The following is a 19,471-nucleotide window of genomic DNA, read 5'->3' as shown; positions in this document are numbered from 1 at the left end:
AACGCTTCATCTTCAATTTCAGCCACAACTAATTCTTCCTCAAACTTCAATTCTCCTAACTCAAACTTGAACTTGACTTTCCCCATCTCCTTCAGAGGTTGGCCATTTACATTGGTTAGCATGTAAGACTTCTCTAAGTGGGGTCGTACATCCTCAGGGATCTTCCTGTAGGCTCGGTCTGACAGCACCGTCCGGATAGCTCCCGTGTCGACTGTAAGCATGACCTTCATGCCTTGAATCTTCCCTTTTATGTAGATGCCCTCACTCCTCATGAGTTGTCTTGCAATTTGTGTGATACCTTGATCACAAAGGGTGATTTCTCCTGTTGGTTGTGTTGTCTCCTGCATTTTTCTATGACCGTTATCTTTCCCCTCAGTTTGGGTCATTCCCTGGTCAACAGGAGTGACCCCCTCTAGTTTGACGACAAGTGGGTCAAGTTTGGAGAGGAACTTTGCATCAAGGTTTCATCTCCACTTCGCTGGATATCGTTGGATGGTTGATTGGCAGTACTAAGAGTACTCTGTTGGAATCTCCCCTCATTGTTATAATGTTGATTCCTCAGTGGACAGCTCCTGGCAAAGTGTCCATTTTGGCCACAAGCAAAACAAATTCCATTATTTGCTCTACTTGTTTGAGGATCTGCTTGTCTCTGGGGTGCTGGTAGGTTACCATTGTAAGGTGATCTTACATTGAAGGCATTGGTGGGATTTTCCCTCCTCCCTGGCCATTGGTTTGAATCAGATGATCTCTCTTTAGACTGTATCTGAGATCTGATCCTTTCATCTACCAACTGATTTACCAGATTTTGAAGATCTCCTTCTTGTATGGTGATAGTCCCTGGAGCACCTGTTTGGTATTTCTATTGTGCAGACTTCCATCCTGTTGATTGCTTTTCCTGTGGCTTTACTGATTTTTTAACAGGTTTCTGCTTGACTGGAGCATTGACCTGTCTTGTGGGTTTCTTTTCCTTCCTGTTACTGTCTTCTGGATTATGGGGATATCTGGTGGTCTCCAGGTAATGTACCACATGATATACAGCATCCTCAATTGTCTCGGGCTCCTTATTCAGTTCCACAAAAATCCTTGTCTTCTGGTCTCAAAGTCCTAGGAGGAATCTCCTTAACAAATCCTCCTGTCTGATTGAGATGCCTCTGTTTTTGTAAGCTTTATCATACAAACGTTTAAGCTCAGCAGCATACTCCTCAGCTGATTCACCAGGCTGTTGGTTTCTGCGGGTAAACTGCATTATGTAGAGTTTGGTAGTCTCAACTTCACCAAATCTGCTTTGTAGCTCCTTCAGTAGGCGTTTGTAGTTACTTAGGACTGAGGTGGGTAACTGTCCGTATGCAAACTCCCCAGCTACTCCTTGTAGCCTTGGGAGGATTTCTCGCAGTTTTTCCTCCTGTGTCCAATGCTCAATATGGGCAACAGCCTCAAATCTGTTGTACCAAACTTCCCATTTTTCAGCCGTACCTGTAAAAGCTGGTAACTTCACATTTGATTTCTGGCCTTTGTGGGTTGGTTGGAAAATTTTACTGGTCCTGACACTGCCATTTGATGAACGTCTCCTGGGTATTGGTTCTATCTCTTCCTCTGAAGATGAGGGGGGTTGATACTGGTCCCTGGGTGTTAACTGGGTTTTCCTCCTCTGATGTGCCATGCTCCTCGCAAGGCGGTCAAAGGACTTACCATTTTCCAGTTTCTCGGTAGCATAGTCAGTGTTCTGTTGGGCGGTGAATCCAGCAAACGCTGTCTGGATAGCTGATACAATCTGACTGGTCATTTCCTTCAAGGCTCCTTTTACTACATTGTAAATACCAGGTGAATTGTCTCCCGCATCGTTGGAAGAATTTCTTGTAGGAGTTGGTTGTTCTGTTAGATCAGCATTTCCCAGCCTCCTCCGTAATCCAGGTCTTCCAACATGCCTCACTGGTGTAGGCCTTCTCACTTCATGTAGACCTGCATCTCGCCTAATGCTTGGTAGCGATGGACTGCTTCTCCTATGGACTTCAGCTCCAACGTTGATTTGTAGTCTGACAGTACTTGGCATGACATCTTCCTCAGATGACCCAAATTCATTTTCTGTGGTTTCATAATCTGTTTCTCCTTCAGTGACAGTTAAGGCTTCAATGTTCATCTCATCATCTGTAATCTGTTGTATCTCCTCATGTTCAGCTTGAATTCCCTCTTGTCTAGATTTTCTTGAGGCTTCTTGTCTCCTCTTCACCATCTTTGTAGTTAGAGATTTTCGTTTCACTGGATTTGTGGTACCAACACTCCTTGGTTGGAAATACAAATCCTACCGGCGACGCCAAGTGTAACGGGTGGGGGAGCAACAATCCTCTACTACTATTGGGACCGCACTCCCTCACTCTATCTATAGGGGCTGTCTTATCTTTCGTGGCAAGGCTTGCGTTACACAGCTCAACCCGAGCTCAGGAGGGCTAGTATGGCACAATGGTTCAAAACTCAATACTCTTTAATCTTATATCACCACACACTAAATTATCTCCCTTTAATCAATGAACTCAGATAATACACCACTGCCCAAAACCTTAACTTCCTATTATTAACCCGCGCTCTCTAAGTTACACTAAATTTATAAATACACGAAATCTCTCAGTTTTTCTTCTCCATTTGTCAAGCTCGTTACAACCTAGACCTAAGGAAGTCAATAAAATTCTTGAATACTCATTTATCTCATTACTCTGTTCTTACTCTTTTATATCCCACAATTTCCATCTTGTTGGAAAATCACACTTTGATAAAACCTTGTAAATCTCTGTACAGTGTACTTGAAATGAGACAAAATACAGTTTTACAATTTATTATAAGAATTATCTCTCAAATGAACAATCAACAAACAAATTCTAAGCTCTGTCTCAGTCTGTCTATGTCACCTATTAGTCCTGACTTATCTGTCTAAAACCAACCTCAATTCAAATCACAAAACTCCTAATTCTCAGAACTTCCTCCCAGACCTCCTGGATGAAAGTAAAAACCAATAACTGAAACTTAATCCCTTAAACCTAATTAATTCCTAACAAATTTCAAACACCAGCAATTCCTGCAAATTTCCTAAGTCTGAATTTCAGTTAAAAACAGTAGTAAAATTTAGAAATACACTAGCTTCCTTAGCTAAATGTATAAATTACCTAAACAATTTCAAGTAATTCTAAAATTTAACAACAATTTACCAAATATTCAAACAACCAGCAAATTTTAACCAAGTCCAATTCTCAGTTAAAATTCACTAAAATTGACCAAAACTTCCTATAAAATTCCACAAATATTCCAAAAGTTCCTAAAAATCCTTAAAATAACCCTGACTCTTCTTAAACTAAAACTAAAAAGTCATTATTAAATTTAAATTCAAAACGCGCAACCCATGCTAACTCCTTACCCCTTAAAACACTTCTTCCCTAAATGAATCAACCTAGCAGAAGAGCGAAAATTCCTTGAATCTCTCTCTTTTATACAACAACATGACGTAATTGTTGGAAACTATTGGACTTGTTGGAAAACGTTGGAGAATCTCTCGTGACATTTCCCGTAAATTGCAAAGTCTATAGAAAAATCTAATAACTACATACAAGACAACTTTTCTGAATGAAAGTAATCTCCAAATACATCCTTCAATTAGAATAAGTCAATTAATCTCCATTTAAATCAACAAATAACAGAATTAACTCCAAAAAACCTAAAACTATCGTAACTTTTACGATCGGGCTCGACCTACACAATTTACGACCGCCAAGTTCGTAAACAAATCTACCAGTTTATAAACTGCCGATAATTAACTGAAAACAAGTTAAACTTCAAGAAAACATGATGTCATCTATAAATCTATGGTTCATCTACTACAGAAGACCAATTAAAATCCCTGAAACATGAAGTAAGCTAAAATAACACTACAACTTTACTACTGCTATGATCAGCTGATTTCTACGTAACTCAAAACATGTGCACAAACTATTCAACTCATGTAAATTACTTAAACTTGTCAATAATCACCTATCAACTACATGCAAAGCATAAATTAATACATATTCCTGCAATATCAGTAACTATAACACATAAAAATTCATCTCAACTCTCCTACAAATGTCAACAATAATCAGGTTCAATAACTCTGTATAAAACTTATCTGTCAAATCTCTGGACCGTTACAGTAATATTAAGAATGATCTAAAAAAAATAACTGCAAATTTCCTTTTTTTTCGAATGGTATATCACATATACTGCATGACACTCCCCCTCCGAGAACAAAATTTTGAGATTTCATGAGTAACCTTCTTAAATAAATATGATTTAACACAAATATCGCTTTTGTTATCCTACATATATTCCCTCATTTTGGCTAAATTTTCAAACTACTTTTTTTCAAATGTTTTTTTACATGAACAACATACTTTCTGGCTACAGAAGTTTGAATTTAATTTCTGCATTATTTATATCGTGTGACCGGTCAACAGGGAATGATTTCTTCTCCTTAGCTCCTGATCCCACCGCTGTATTTTCCATGAGTCAGTGTTTTTAGCCTTTTTCATATACATGTATTGTTTGTGAATTATTCTAATATCAATCAGTATCAGTATCTTTATTTTCATAGTTCTGACAAAGTGATTTTGAGAAGAAAAAAATAAATATTAGTAGATTCTTTAAAGCGGATTTAAGTGAATATATTCCTCGCATTATTAATAAGAAATTGTTTAATGTTATCCATTTACATGCATGAAAAACAAACAACAGAAAAATTATATCAGAAGGTTTTATACACTCTTGTGATATACATAAACTTAACATTGTCAAATCTTATGCATTAGTCTGTTGTTGTCAATACTTTTATCATTATGACACATATAGTGTTCTTTTAATGACACAAAGAATTGCGAACGATAGTATTGTTCACCTGCCTACCCTAAGCCAATTTTCAAAAGTTATGAAATTCGATGAAATTTAAATATTTTTTACAGAAAATAATATGGATTTTCAAAGAAAAAAACATTACGTATTTGGGAAAACAGAGAGATAACTGTAAAATGTTGGTAAAACTTTTTTATTTTGATATTTATATTTTTAAAACATCTTTTTTCAACGTGGCATAAAATTCCTTTTTAAGGTAATACGGACTTTTATTTCACAAATTCATACCAAAGCTTTTTTTTCAACTGTTCAAAGGACAAAAATGGGGTTTTTTCCCACCAATTTCAAAGCGATTTACAACTAAAACATAATATTTTATTAATATACGTATTTGTTTTATTAATTTGCCTTAAACGTCATAAAAGATATACGTACGAGGGTCATTCAAAAAATACGCAGACAATGCTTCTCATCGTCATATAATTATTACAAGATTATAGATCAACACATTTTCGTAAACGTAAACATTTATTTTGTCGAAATGTGAAGTTTCATTCCATTTGATGAACAGAACTCATGTTAGCCAAAATTTAAACTAACATGTTTTGTTACCACGGAGCACGGTTAACCAACCAAACGTTGTAACGTCAAAGACAACGTTGAGAAAGTTTATCAAAATTATACTAAGTTTCTTAATTTCAAACACGGTTTGTAGCGTCTTCCCCATTCAAAAACACATATCCATAACACTTAACAGCTAGTTTGCGAACAATTCTACAAATATAGCTTATAGAATAAGAATGTCATTGTTTTCGAATTCTTTAATTTACCATGTAACTCTATTAATTCTGCAACAGTGAAGCACACATCACGTTCAATGACGTTCCTAACTCTTTCGAAAATATTTTTAACTTTAACCTCTTTCTTTGCCGACAATCCATCGTCCGATTCAAACTCGCTACCACTCAAAAATTGTATTTTTTATTTAATACAAATGCAAAGATATTTTTCATACAGATCCTGGTTTATACGGATTTTTAAGCTTGTAGAAGAAGTTTCCCGAATGTAAAGTACAATTTTATTGCTACTTGCTGCTCCATGACGTCCTAAAACGTCATGGTTTTTTGCTTTTCTTAATCAAGTCCATATGTATTTAGAAACTGATATATTTTAAATGGAGCGACATATTACATAACCTGATTTTATTTTAATTAATACAGCAATACTTTATTTAAACATTTAAATTTTATTTCTTTTAAGCTCCATTTATTAGAGGTATGGCTGTAAATACTATAAAGTGAAAATTAGTAAATTACTCAATTTTGACGGTGCCCCGTGCCCCCATTTTTGCTGTTCTAAATCCTTGGTAATTTTAATAAATATGAAGATACATTCCAATTTTTTTACTCAAATTATTTGAATTAGTTCTTAAAATATTTGTACCAAATTTGGATATAATATGACGTTAAATAAAAAAGTTTGGACAAAAGTCTACGAACTTTTTGAATGACCCTCGTATATCTAAGTAATATTAATAGAAATATACAAAAAAAATATACAATTGTAAGTTACTTAATTGTTTAAATGCCTTTCACATACATCACATCATAGAGTTCTCATCTGTATGTGTCCTCATGTGTTTGCTTAAATCCGATTTTCAAAGATTTTCTTACACAAACACATATGTAAGGTTTGTCACCACTATGTATGCTACAATGTCTTTTAAAGTTTTTTGACCAACAGAATGCCATTCCACAAACATCACATATATGCGCATTATCATCTAAATGTGTCCTCATGTGACTCTTGAAGTGCTGTGAGTGTAAGAATGCCTTCCCACATACACACATTTATAAGGGTTTTCCCATGTATGTGTCTTCTTGTGACTCTGTACGTTTTGTGAGAGGTTGAATGCCTTCCACCACGAATCACAAATATAAGGTTTTTAACCTGTATGTGTCCTTTTGTGACTCTGTAAGTTATGTAATCTGGTGAATGCCTTCGCACACATATCACATTTATAAGGTTTTTCACCTGTATGCGTCCTCATGTGCCTTAGTAAGCTTTCTGAGAAATTGAATGCCTTCCCACACACATCACATTTATAAGATTTTTCACCTGTATGTGTCCTCATGTGTTTCAGTATGTTTTGTGAGAGGCTGAATGCCTTCCCACACACATCACATTTATAAGGTTTTTCACCTGTATGTAGCCTTATGTGTGTCTGTAAAGTACTTAATCTGTTGAATGCCTTCCCACACACATCACATTTACAAAGTTTTTCACCTGTATGTATAATTACGTGATCTCGTAGGTGATGTGACAGTGTAAATGCCTTCCCACACACATCACATATATAAGGTTTTTCACCAGTATGTGTTCTCATGTGTATCTGTAGTTTTCCTGGCCAGTTGAATGCCTTTCCACACACTTCACATTTATAAGGTTTTTCGCCCGTATGTGTCCTCTTGTGACTCTTCAAATAATGTGACTGGCTGAATGCCTTCCCACATACATCACATTTATAAGGTTTTTCACCTGTATGAGTCCTCATGTGAGACTCTAAGTGACCTAACTGGTAGGTTTTCTTCCCACATAAACCACATGTATAAGGTTTATCACCAGTATGTGTCCTTATGTGTGCCTGTAAGGTACTTGACCGAGTGAATGCCTTCCCACACACATCACACATATAAGACTTATCATCTGTGTGTGTCCTCATGTGTCTCTCTAGGTCAATTGTCCATATGAATGCCTTTTCACACACATCACATTTAAAAGATTTTTCACTGGTATGTGTCCTCATGTGTCTCCGTATGTTACTTGTCCATTTGAATGCCTTTCCACATTCATCACATTTATAAGGTCTATCACCTGTATGTTTTCTCATGTGGCTCTGTAAGTCCCTTGTCCATTTGAAAGACTTTTCACACACATCACATTTATGACGTTTATCATCAGTATGTATACTAATGTGTCTCTGTAACTCATGTGGATGATTAAACGTTTTCCTACAGATGTTACATGCATTGGGCCTTTCACTTTCACAAGCATTTATGGATTGTTTGAAATTCCCAATTTCAATTTCATTTACACTATAGTGTAAATTCAAAAGATGACTTTCTGGTCTGGATGCAAAATCTGCCTCTTCTTTCTGTAAATGTAACAGACAAATCAGTTGTAATGGTTTTTCAAGGTATCCAGAAGATACCAAGAGTTCCAGGGGCCACATTGTTAACCGGAGCAACTAGTGTCATGCTGATTATTTAACCAGATGTCCCCCTTAATTAGTAATTATTATTACGGCCCGACGCTACATGTGCCCCCGTGGTCGTAATTTGAACAGATTAGAATCAACAACACTACCTGTGACAGGATGCTTCCGCTTAAGTTTTCGCTTTTTAGTGGTTCTATTAAAGACTTTTTCCTATACACTAAACTTAACTTTTAAATGTTCACCTTACATTTTTTTTAATTTGAAAGAACACACGCATACAATGAATAATTTCTTTAATTCATGATTAATGATGTATATTTCAGTTTGATGTTGCGTAAAATTTCATGTGTAAGTATCACGTCAAAATTTTAGGCAAAGTGTCAAGAAAATGAAATACCATCAAATTGAAAATTAACACAAAACAATCTCTAAAGAGCAAGACCAGCAATCGCTCTAATTATTGCAAGACATCCAACCAACCAGTAATTTTAATCAATAATTAATTGTGCCATCATGACACAGGATCCGTCGATACTTTCATACTTGAATATTTTACTTGAAAAAAGCGATAAATGGTAATCTAACAGCCAAGTTATTAGATAAACGTAACAACTTTAACTTTTCTATTGTAAACTTCCCTTACTTATGCAAACATATACCTTCATCACCTACATGTGGCGTTTATATGTCTCAGTTAATTCGATACACAAATTTTAAGCATGCTCTACCTATGAAGAACAATTTCTAAAACGAGGTAAATTATTGATAAACAAGTTGATAAAACAAGAAAATCAGCAGTTTTGTATAAATTCATCATTTCCAAAGTTCTTGGTAAATACATGTACAATGACCTTGTCAGCAAATACAATTTATTATTGAGTCAAATGCTAACTTGCGTCTTTTATACAAATTGTTAGTCCATTATTTATACATTGAACTGACAAAGGATCTCACCTCTGATGTTTAGAGGTCTTTGTTTGCTCTGCTCCTATTTTGTATCTTATGGACTTTTATATTGAATTCTGTTCGTTATCTCCATATCTTTCATTAATCCAGGGCCCATGAAATTCACAGTTTTGGAAAAAGGACCATATAACATTGTATCTATACATGAAGTAGTTCATCTATCCTGGCCAAGTGGTTCCTGAAAGATTTTTAAAGATTTTCCCTATATACTCCTATGTAAAACATTGATCAGCCATTGTGACCCCACTCTACTCCAGGGGTCATGATTTGAACAAACTTGATTCTAAACTATCTGATGATGCTTCCACATGAGTTTCATCTTTCCTGGCCCAGTGATTCTTGAGAAGAAGATTTTTTATGATTTTCCCTATATACTCCTATGTAAAACATTGATCGGCCATTGTGGCCCGACCCTACCCCCGGGGGTCATGATTTGAACAAATTTGAATCTACACTACCTGAGATGATTTCACGAGTTTCATCTTTCTTGGCCTAGTGGTTCTTTAGATGAAGATTTTTTTTACAATGCCATTAATTTTTCACTAATTCATAATTATCTCTTCTTGGAAGAGGGTGTTGCCCTTCAATTGAACAAACTTGAATCCCCTTCACCTAAGGATACTTTGTGCCAAGTTTGGTTGAAATTGGCCCAGTTGTTCTTGAAAAGAAGAAGAAAATGTAAAAAGTTTACGACGACAATGACGATGATGACAACGCCAACGACAATAATGACAGAGAATGAACAAATTTTGATCAGGAAAGATCACTTAAGCCTTCGGCTCAGGTGATCTAAAAATTAAAGAAATTAATTGAATATATTCCACTGTAATTTTAAGATTAATATGCACATTAAACATTAAAAAGAATAAGAATAAAGGATAATCAGATATTTTTATGATTTTTAAAAAAAAACATGTTTAAGTAAGTAAAGTAACAGGGGCTAAAATATTGTCCGTGTACATGTACTTTGTTGGGAAAAAAATGTTCGAGTTTGTTTTTCATAATGAGTTATAAGAGATAGATTTAATTTTTCAAAGGCAATTTCACGCATATTGCAAATACCGATATAGTTGTAGGAATAATTTTTGTGTGATGCAACATTAATCATTTTTTAAACTTTTGAATTTTGGTATCTTTAGAAAGAAAAAAAACTTTGGGGATATAATTTGATGAAAGCTGAAACAATTTATTGACAATTATTTTTCAAGAAGAAAACAAATATATTTTTTGCGATTAGAATCGGACTAAGCGGTTTTAAATGTTGCCATGGTGTAAACCAACATCTTTTTATCTACAAAGGGAGTACAATATTGACAATCTAAATGGACATCTTATGACAGAACAGACAATTTAGGCCAAGTTTAAAATAAGGTTTGTTTGCTCTCTGTTTGCTCAGAATTAAAACAAGAGGCCCATGAGCCACATCACTCACCTGAGTAACTTGGGTGATGCAGATCTTTACCAGATTCCCCCTCTTGCTATACCTATCATGCCTAACAACCCCCTTCCCTTTTTTATTTTAAAACATTAGAATCTACACTACCCAAAGATGCTTCCACATAAGTTACAGCTTTCCTGGCCCAGTGGTTCTTGAGAAGAAGTTTTTAAAGATTTGTTCTATATTTTTCTATGTAAAACTTGGAATTCCCTATTGTGGCCCTGCCCTATCCCCAGGAGTCATGATTTTAGCAATTTAATATCTACACTACAAAAGGATGCTTCCATATAAGTTTTAGCTTTCCTGGCCCAGTGGTTCTTGAGAAGAAGTTTTTAAAGATTTGTTCTATATACATCTATATTTCTATGTAAAACTTGGATTCCCTATTGTAGCCCGCCCTACAACAAGGGGTCATGATTTTAACAATTTAATATCTACACTACCCAAGAATGCTTCCACATAAGTTTCAGCTTTCCTGGCCCAGTGGTTCTTGATAAGAAGATTTTTAAAGATTTGTTCTATATATTTCTATGTAAAATTTGGATTCCCTATTGTGGCCCCGCCCTATCCCCTGGGGTCATGATTTTATCAATTTTATATCTACACTACCAAGTTTGGTTAAAATTGGCCCATTGGTTCTTGAGAAGATGTCGTAAATGTGAAAAGTTTACAGACGGACGGACAGACGGACAAACGGACGGACGGACAACGGACAAAATGTGATCAGAAAAGCTCACTTGAGCCTTCGGCTCAGGTGAGCTAAAAAGACCGCAGTTGGTAAGAAAGTGAGACTTTTTTTTCTCAGAAAATTCAAATTCTTTGTTTCATTTTTAAAATCTAAATATCTGAATACATAAGAAATCTAGAGGTACTGTGAGCAACGAGCTCACTAAATAATACCCCCTGCTTCCCATATGAATATAATGGCAAGGTCCATGTTTTGCTGTAGCTGGGAAATAAAAAATATGTGTCAGATCAAAAAGAAAAATAGGGGGTGCAAAAATGGCAACATGTAATAAATATTCTGTGAAAGTTTCATTAAATTTCACTCTGTGGTACAAGAGGAGTTGCGGATAAGAGATAGGTACCCCAAAGCATAACAGACAGACGTACGGACACCTAGACGGATGGACGTACAGCTAGACATACAGATGGACGGATGGACAGACATACCGATTACAGTATACCCTCCCACTTTTTAAGCTGGTGTATAATTATTGTCTTTTGGAAGTTAAAATTAAAAGTTTTGAGTCAAGCAATTTTTATTATGTACCGGTAGGTAGAACAGAGCAACCAAACAAATTGTTAAAGCTGGCCTGGGGACTGTTATTACTACAGGACATTGTCACAAAAATTTGAACTTACCTTTACTGTTATTACTACGGGACATTGTTACCAAAATCTTGACTTACCTTCAATGTTATTACTACAGGACATTGTCACCAAAATCTTGACTTACCTTAACTGTTATTACTACAGGAGATTGTCACCGAAACCTTGACATACCTTCACTATTATTACTACAGGACATTGTCACCAAAATCTTGCCTTACCTTTACTGTTATTACTACAGGACATTGTCACCAAAATCTTGACTTACCTTAACTGTTATTACTACAGGACATTGTCACCAAAATCTTGACTTACCTATACTGTTATTACTACAGGACATTGTCACCAAAATCTTGCCTTACCTTAACTGTTATTACTACTGGACATTGTCGCCAAAATCTTGACTTACTTTTACTGTTACTACTACAGGACATTGTCATGAAAATCTTGACTTACCTTCACTGTTATTACTACAGGACATTGTCACCAAAATCTTGCCTTACCTTTACTGTTATTACTACTGGACATTGTCACCGAAATCTTGACTTACCTTAACTGTTATTACTACAGGACATTGTCACCAAAATCTTGACTTACCTTCACTGTTATTACTACACAACATTGTAACCAAAATCTTGATTTACCTTCAATGTTATTATTACAGGACATTGTCACCAAAAATCTTGACTTACCTTTACTGTTATTACTACAGGACATTGTGACCAAAATTTTGACTTATTTTACTGTTATTACTACAGGACATTGTCTCCAAAATCTTGACTTACCTTCAATATTATTACTACATGACATTGTCATCAAAATCTTGACTTACCTTCAATGTTATTACTACAGGACATTGTCACCAAAATCTTGACTTACCTTCACTGTTATTACTACAGGACAATGCCACCAAAATCCTGACTTACCTTAACTGCTTTTATTAAGGAAATTGTTACCAAAACCTTGACTTACCTTCACTGTTATTATTACAGGACACTGTCATCAATTTTTTATCTTACCTTTACTGTTATTACTAAAGGACATTGTCTCCAAAACCTTGACGTACCTTTACTGTTATTACTACAGGACATTGTCTCAAAAATCTTGACTTACCTTCACTGTTATTACTAGAGGACATTGTCACCAAAATATTGACTTACCTAAACTGTTATTACTACAGGACAGTCTCCAAAATCTTGACTTACCTTCACTGTTATTACTACAGGACAATGTCACCAGAACCTTGACTTACCTTTACTGTTATTACTACAGGAGATTGTCACCGAAATCTTGACTTCCCTTCACTGTTATTACTACAGGACATTGTCACCAAAATATTAACTTACCTAAACTGTTTTTAACTACATTACATTGTCACCAAAATCTTGACTTACTTTCACTTTTACTTCTTGTTGATGACCTTCTCCCTCAGGGTCAGAAATGTCAAAGGTCAACTTCTTTTCTACAATCAATACAATTTAGTGAAGAAATCTACAATTCCTTTTTTATTGAAAGAATGCATGAATGACAAATGAAGTACAGAAGATGAATAAAATACACCTCGCTTTGTGATTCGGTTGCACAGACCTCTGACACTCAAATGAAAGTCATACAGAAATGAACATATTTTATCTTCAAAGGGTTCATCTAAGGAAGATAATTAAGGAATTATTTTAAGATTTGTGTGAGTTATTTGTGTGTTAATCACACATACTTGTCACATAGGCATATTTCATGGAGCGTGCTAGCGCTGAATGAAAATTATGGATACGTGCAAGTCTGTGTAATTCACACACCAATAATTCACACCAAGTTTAAAAACATCCCTTATAGTTGCATTTTACATGTTTGGAAATGTCCAAAATATACACTACATTTAAATTTCTTGCTGTCCTATACTTTAACTAGCAGTGCTGTAATCTTATTGTGACTTCAAGTTAATGCGAGTTTCTACGTATATATTTTTATGCGTGAGTATACACAAAAATCAAATCAATTTCACAGTTGGCTTATTAGAAAAACACAGTGAACGTGAATATTTGCAAATGTAACATTTACAATTAGAATTTTTGCTATTTATATGTATATACATGTATATATACCAGTAGATTCTTCTCTCTGGTCAGATTCTGGATCTCTGGCACTGGATATAGATGTATCCACCTCAAACTCTGACATGGTCTGTTCAATTATTGCTCTCAAAGACCTGTAAAAGAATAAAGGAATACATGTAATTCACATTCTTTCCACGGGTAGTTACGGTGCCAAATCTGTATCAGGAAAGAAGAAAATGTAGGGCTAGACTGGAAATCAAACTCAACTCACAAGGTTCACTAGTGTTTTACCCATTTGTTTTAATTTGGCAAAAAATAAATCAAATTATTACAATTCTATTTTTTTAAATGTCACAATGTAATTAATTCATTAATTTTACCGATTGAGTACTGACTTAAGTGTTTCAATAAGGTCACTGTCAAAATTCTTAAAAGTGCTTTTGAGCAATTGAAAATTGGTACCTTTCAGAAAAACATTTTGAAATCTTTTTATTAATCCCACTGAACATAAATAAAATTTGAAAAAATGAAACAAAAAGAATTAAAGAATGCCGAGAGCTCCAGATAATTTTTTACCCCAAAGTGTATTTACTCCCTGATTTTCAAATCAATGCAGATTTTGATTTTCAATAAAATTTTTGAAGAATATTTTGTTTATATACGAGGGTTATCAAAAAGTTTATGAACTAGCGTCATAACATTAAAACCGCTTACAGCACATCAATGAATTTTAAATTATCTAGTTAGCATCATCTGTTCTATCTAAAGAATAAACCATAATTCATAAATTTTTATTTTTTGATAAATTAGTAATGTTTTTGTATGGAATGGTTTTTCCAGGCGGCGCAACCTTGAACACGACGTTTTGCGACCTATGTGTAACTGAGAAACAATTTCTTGGTTGATCATTTGACATCCATAATTCCCTTTAATACAAGTATGTGTCTGGACACAATTGTTCCATAAAATATGAAAATTTCATTTCATTCTTGAAACTCTACGAAATGTTATCCTAAATTTTATACGGAATGTCCAAACAAACTTGGCCTTAAAAATGACGTAAAAAGGGGGGGAGGGGTTCCGTTTCCAACATTCTATAAAGTTTTGCCCCTGAAAAACTGGTATAGACCTAAAATATGTTGAAACTGGCTTCAGAGAAATAATAATAATATGCATCCAGAGTACTTGTCTTTAATGTCAAAATAGATTCAGAGAGAAAAGGGATACAGAGTTTATGTCGATTTGCAGTCGAGGTATGAAAAATCAATCACGTCAAAAAATGACGTTGATCATGTGTTGTAGATATTAGACTTCCAAAAGCAAAATATGCCGGCACAATCAAGCACGGATCTCTCTCAATGCATTAATCCATTTGGAATATTATATTCATTGAAGGCCATTGTTCAAGATATTGTAAAGTCATATAAACAAGACGGCTTTAAGTCCTTAATCAGCTCTAGGGAATCTCATCAAAATAAATATATGAGATAGAAGATGCCGACATAAAAAAGCAATGATGTTGTCAGACGTCATGAAACTAAACAGCGACGGCGCCGGGTGATCATATAATGTCGTTTTCATTTTATAATAATTTGGCAAATAATGAACGAATCAGGCTAAATTTTTCAACATTTCTTTATTTTTTGTTGTTTTATCTTCAATATGAATTTTAAAAGCACAGACTACATGGTACTAATTTTATAGCCTCAGTTCACGAACTTTTTGATAACCCTTCTTATATATATAAATCAGGTTTTGACCTTTAATTTGATTTTGAATTTGTTCTTGGGAAGCATTCTTATTTGACAAGTAAGATTATACAGTAACCTTGAGTAGGTCAAGTTACCATTGAGTCATAGACACAGAAAACTTTTCCCCAATTTAAGATATTGAAACAAGAGTAAACTGAAAAAAAAGTTTTCATTAATAAAGCAAGTTGAGAGAAATCAACAATTGGCAATGAACCCATAATAAAAACCATTATATGCAAACCTTGTGCAACTGTTCTTCTAAATATGAAACTTTAGAGAATCTAAGAAAACTTTTGATAAGTAAATTCAAAATCTACATTTTTTGTATTACTAACATTAACATGTACGTATTACATTTATTACAATATCATCTTACATTGATGATACAAGCTTTTGTGTGCTCAAATGTAATCAAAGGCCTGAAGGGCCTGTGAGTTGACTCGCTTGAGTTAATTTAGCTTTTTCATACATCTAGAGACCATACCTTATATTCAGTTTATTTTGCATCTTAAGAGATTGAATATTATATGTTCGGTTCAAAAATAAAGTGTATATTGCTTTTCCTTTATATATACAGGCTGGCACTAATGGGCTTCCATACATATTATTGTGAAAATCAGCTCTGCAAAACTGTATTCTATAATGAATTTAAGCACACTAGCTGAAGTGGTCAGTGTTATGAAGTAATTAGTTCAAAGATTCCCACAGCAAATCTGGATTCTAAAAATAGATTTTTCAAGCAGACTAGCTGCAGCTAATGGGAGCAGCAGGTGTTTGTGTTAGGGAGTATTCTAGGTCAATTATAAATAAACTTCAGATGGGAAGATTAGATCCGCCTAACATGCTTGAACATATATTCATATGCAGTAATTGTACATCATACAGATATTTAATCAAAAATTTCTTTAAAAGCATGAAGATATAAATAATGTAACAGTATGAAATTTTATACAAATTTTACCTCCTAAGTTTATACAATTACTCAAACAAAAGCATTTTTTGCTAGAACTATCATATTTGGCGTATGGATCACCTTAATGAATGCGTGAAAAAATTTACAGTTCTGAAACGGCTATGTCAACAGGGAGTAGCTCACTATGCGAGCCAACTCAATTATGCCAAGTACATAGTCTTTCTACTTAAAGAAATTGATTTTAATCTAAATCTCTGATTCTTTCAAAGTGCGTAATTTTTCAAAGTGCGTTGTAACAGTGCTCAAATGTAATTATGCCACGTACATAGTCTTTCTACTTAAAGAAATTGATTTTAATCTAAATTTCTGATTCTTTCTCCCAAAATGGAGGTTGTTGTCGCAATTACTAGAATATTCCTGGTTATTAAAATGCTTAAAATAGTAAGTATTTCCTTTTAAGAAAATTCAAACTCTGAGTTTACCTCAATTTATATCATTAGGTAAATTCTGACCTACTTGTATTACAACACGTTGTACGCAGTACTTTTGTAGTGTAATGCTTATCTACGATGGCTAATGCACAACAGTATGTCCTATTTTAATTTTTCAGTGCGTATTTTGTAAAATTCAATGCGTATTCTGCAAATACGCACCTTATCTGGAGCTCTGATGCCTTTATCATAGGTTTTCATATTACCAAGTCATCAGGTCATTATACCAAAAATAAGGACATTTTTCCCATGTCAATTTAATCTATCAAATAAAACTTAATACATATTATTTTATTTAGCATTTTGAAATTTCTTTATGATTCTAAAAGAAAAAGATAATTATCATAGTTTTCAATAAAAATAATATGCAACTAAAACTATATACCCGGTATGTCATCAGGTCAATCAGGGCATTATACTAACAGGGCATTATACCGACATGTAAATCTTGCAGAATGAGATGTAAGAATATGCAGGTTTAACTTATCTCAGGTATCAAACATAGTTCGTCATTGAAATAAAATCTTTTTTTGTTACATTAGCAATCATATATTACCTAGTAAATCAGTAAAATGTGCTCGATTCGTGTGAACTGTTACATGTGGCTTTCTTCGTATAAACAAATCAAAATGTCGATCCCGACGTTAAAAGTGAACGCCCCCTTTGTTCGTTTTAGGTCTATGGTTTCTGTGAAATAATAAAAACAACACGGAGATTTAAAAAAAAAATTATAAATATGTAAATGAAACAATAGATAATCAATAGATATGAATTTGAAGGGAAGTAAAATAATTAATAGATAAGATAAATTAAATCAACATTGATCTGGCCATCATTTAAATAAAAAATACGCAAGGATATAATTGATAAAAAAAGATATAAAAAATAGGAGATCCAGCCCTCAGCTTCTGGCACCCGAGCTGAGGCATTAAGTGAGGGTTTCTATGGAAGTTTTACCTCAATATTTGTCGTATGTTTTGGGAAATAAATGTATAAAATAAAATAAATAAATATACGTTTGCTTACATTGCTTTGCCCTCTTTCAACTCAGGATCATTTAAAAAATGTAAAAAGTACATATAGAAGATGGGCGCATTTGGCGTGTGATCTGCAGGAATCACAATCGGCAATCCTCGGCTGACTCCGCTACGCTCCATTCAAACCTCGGATGTGATAGGTGGAGGAATACGCAACAGATCGCTACATTTCTCCGCCGGAAACTGCCTTGTCACTCATTTCATATTTCGCTCTGCCTAAAGGTCTTAGAAAAGGTTTCTTTATTAGTGTAATTCCTCGTGTTAATTACAAACAAATGTTAGTATTCTTTGAAAGCAAGAACACAGTGTTGGGCGTGCATCAAAGTAACTCGGATTTCAAAAGTATAATATTTGAATGAAATTCAAATAAGATCACATGACTGAATCAGCAAGATGGAAGATCACCTTTGACGTCCGAGGTTATGTGCGAGGTACGAGTCATCCGAGGAACTCCGATTGGCAGGAATCATTTGTACGAAACACTTATGTTTTAAATGTCCATGATTTGGTTGGCTGAACATATATAGCTGGTTAGATTTTACAAACACGTCCATAGATTTTTTTTTCATTTAGTTTGCAAGACTTTGTGAGATTGTAACATTTATATCCGTTTTTTCTAGGGGGTACTATAACATAGCAATGTTTCACAAAAAATAAACACCTAATATTTAATGCATAGATGCATGATACGTGTACATGTACATTATAGAATGGAAGATATGGAAGAATTGATTTCACTCGAGAACTAAACTGAACCAAAATTTATCTAATTCAAAATTTTAATACATGTACATCAGTGAAATACATAAAACGAAATTGACAAAATAAATGGTTGTTAGCATGTAAAAAAAAATAACGCCCCATGCAAGGCTCGAATCAAAAACTTTTCGCTTCGAGTGCACTGAGCAGGTAGCGCAACTTACTGAGCCATGACCGCGATACATATCAATAAAAGGACAAAGAAGCACTGCATTCACACAAAGGAATTTTTTTGGGGGGAAGTTCATTTTTCGTGGTCTCTGGGTCTTCTCTCAACTTTTTTAAAAATGTGTATTCGTTTCTTTGAATTTAAATACACACATAAACGTTTAAAAATTATGGAAAGAAGACCCAGAGATAGAAAAAAAAATTAGAAAAACGTGTATAAGAATGTACCTTTTTGTATACAAAATGTCTGATCTAGCCAATTTCCAAATTATTTTTTTTAGCAAATCATAGCTCAATTTCGGGAATATATTTTCCTTTCCTGTTGCACAGGAACCCGAATAAGTAAAAAAAAAAAAATGTTAAAATTCCCTGTGACATGTCTATAAAATTTTCACTTTTCAATTACGCCCAGATTCCTGCCGAATGCCAATCAAAAGCGCCCTCGTTCTTTAAAAATGAATTGCCAATTTTATAAGCAA

At 34.3% G+C, this 19,471-nt stretch overlaps 1 protein-coding gene across 1 annotated transcript; it reads right to left on the bottom strand.

Annotated features, from left to right (window-relative positions):
* Positions 1-6,745: 6,745 nt before the first annotated feature.
* Positions 6,746-13,999, bottom strand: LOC134245026 (zinc finger protein 664-like). The gene is made up of 3 exons (XM_062727273.1): positions 13,922-13,999; positions 13,214-13,281; positions 6,746-8,020 (listed from the first exon to the last, which is right to left on the bottom strand). Exons 1-3 carry the CDS (start codon positions 13,995-13,997, stop codon positions 6,812-6,814), a joined length of 1,353 nt encoding a protein of 450 aa, XP_062583257.1. The 5' UTR covers positions 13,998-13,999; the 3' UTR covers positions 6,746-6,811.
* Positions 14,000-19,471: the final 5,472 nt, after the last annotated feature.

Source organism: Saccostrea cucullata, unplaced genomic scaffold (genome assembly GCF_032062105.1).
Source record: "Saccostrea cucullata isolate Sc308-1 unplaced genomic scaffold, CSIRO_AGI_Scuc_v1 ctg3885, whole genome shotgun sequence".
Taxonomy (NCBI): Eukaryota; Metazoa; Mollusca; class Bivalvia; order Ostreida; family Ostreidae; genus Saccostrea; species Saccostrea cuccullata.
This window is presented reverse-complemented; position numbering and strand designations above follow the sequence as displayed.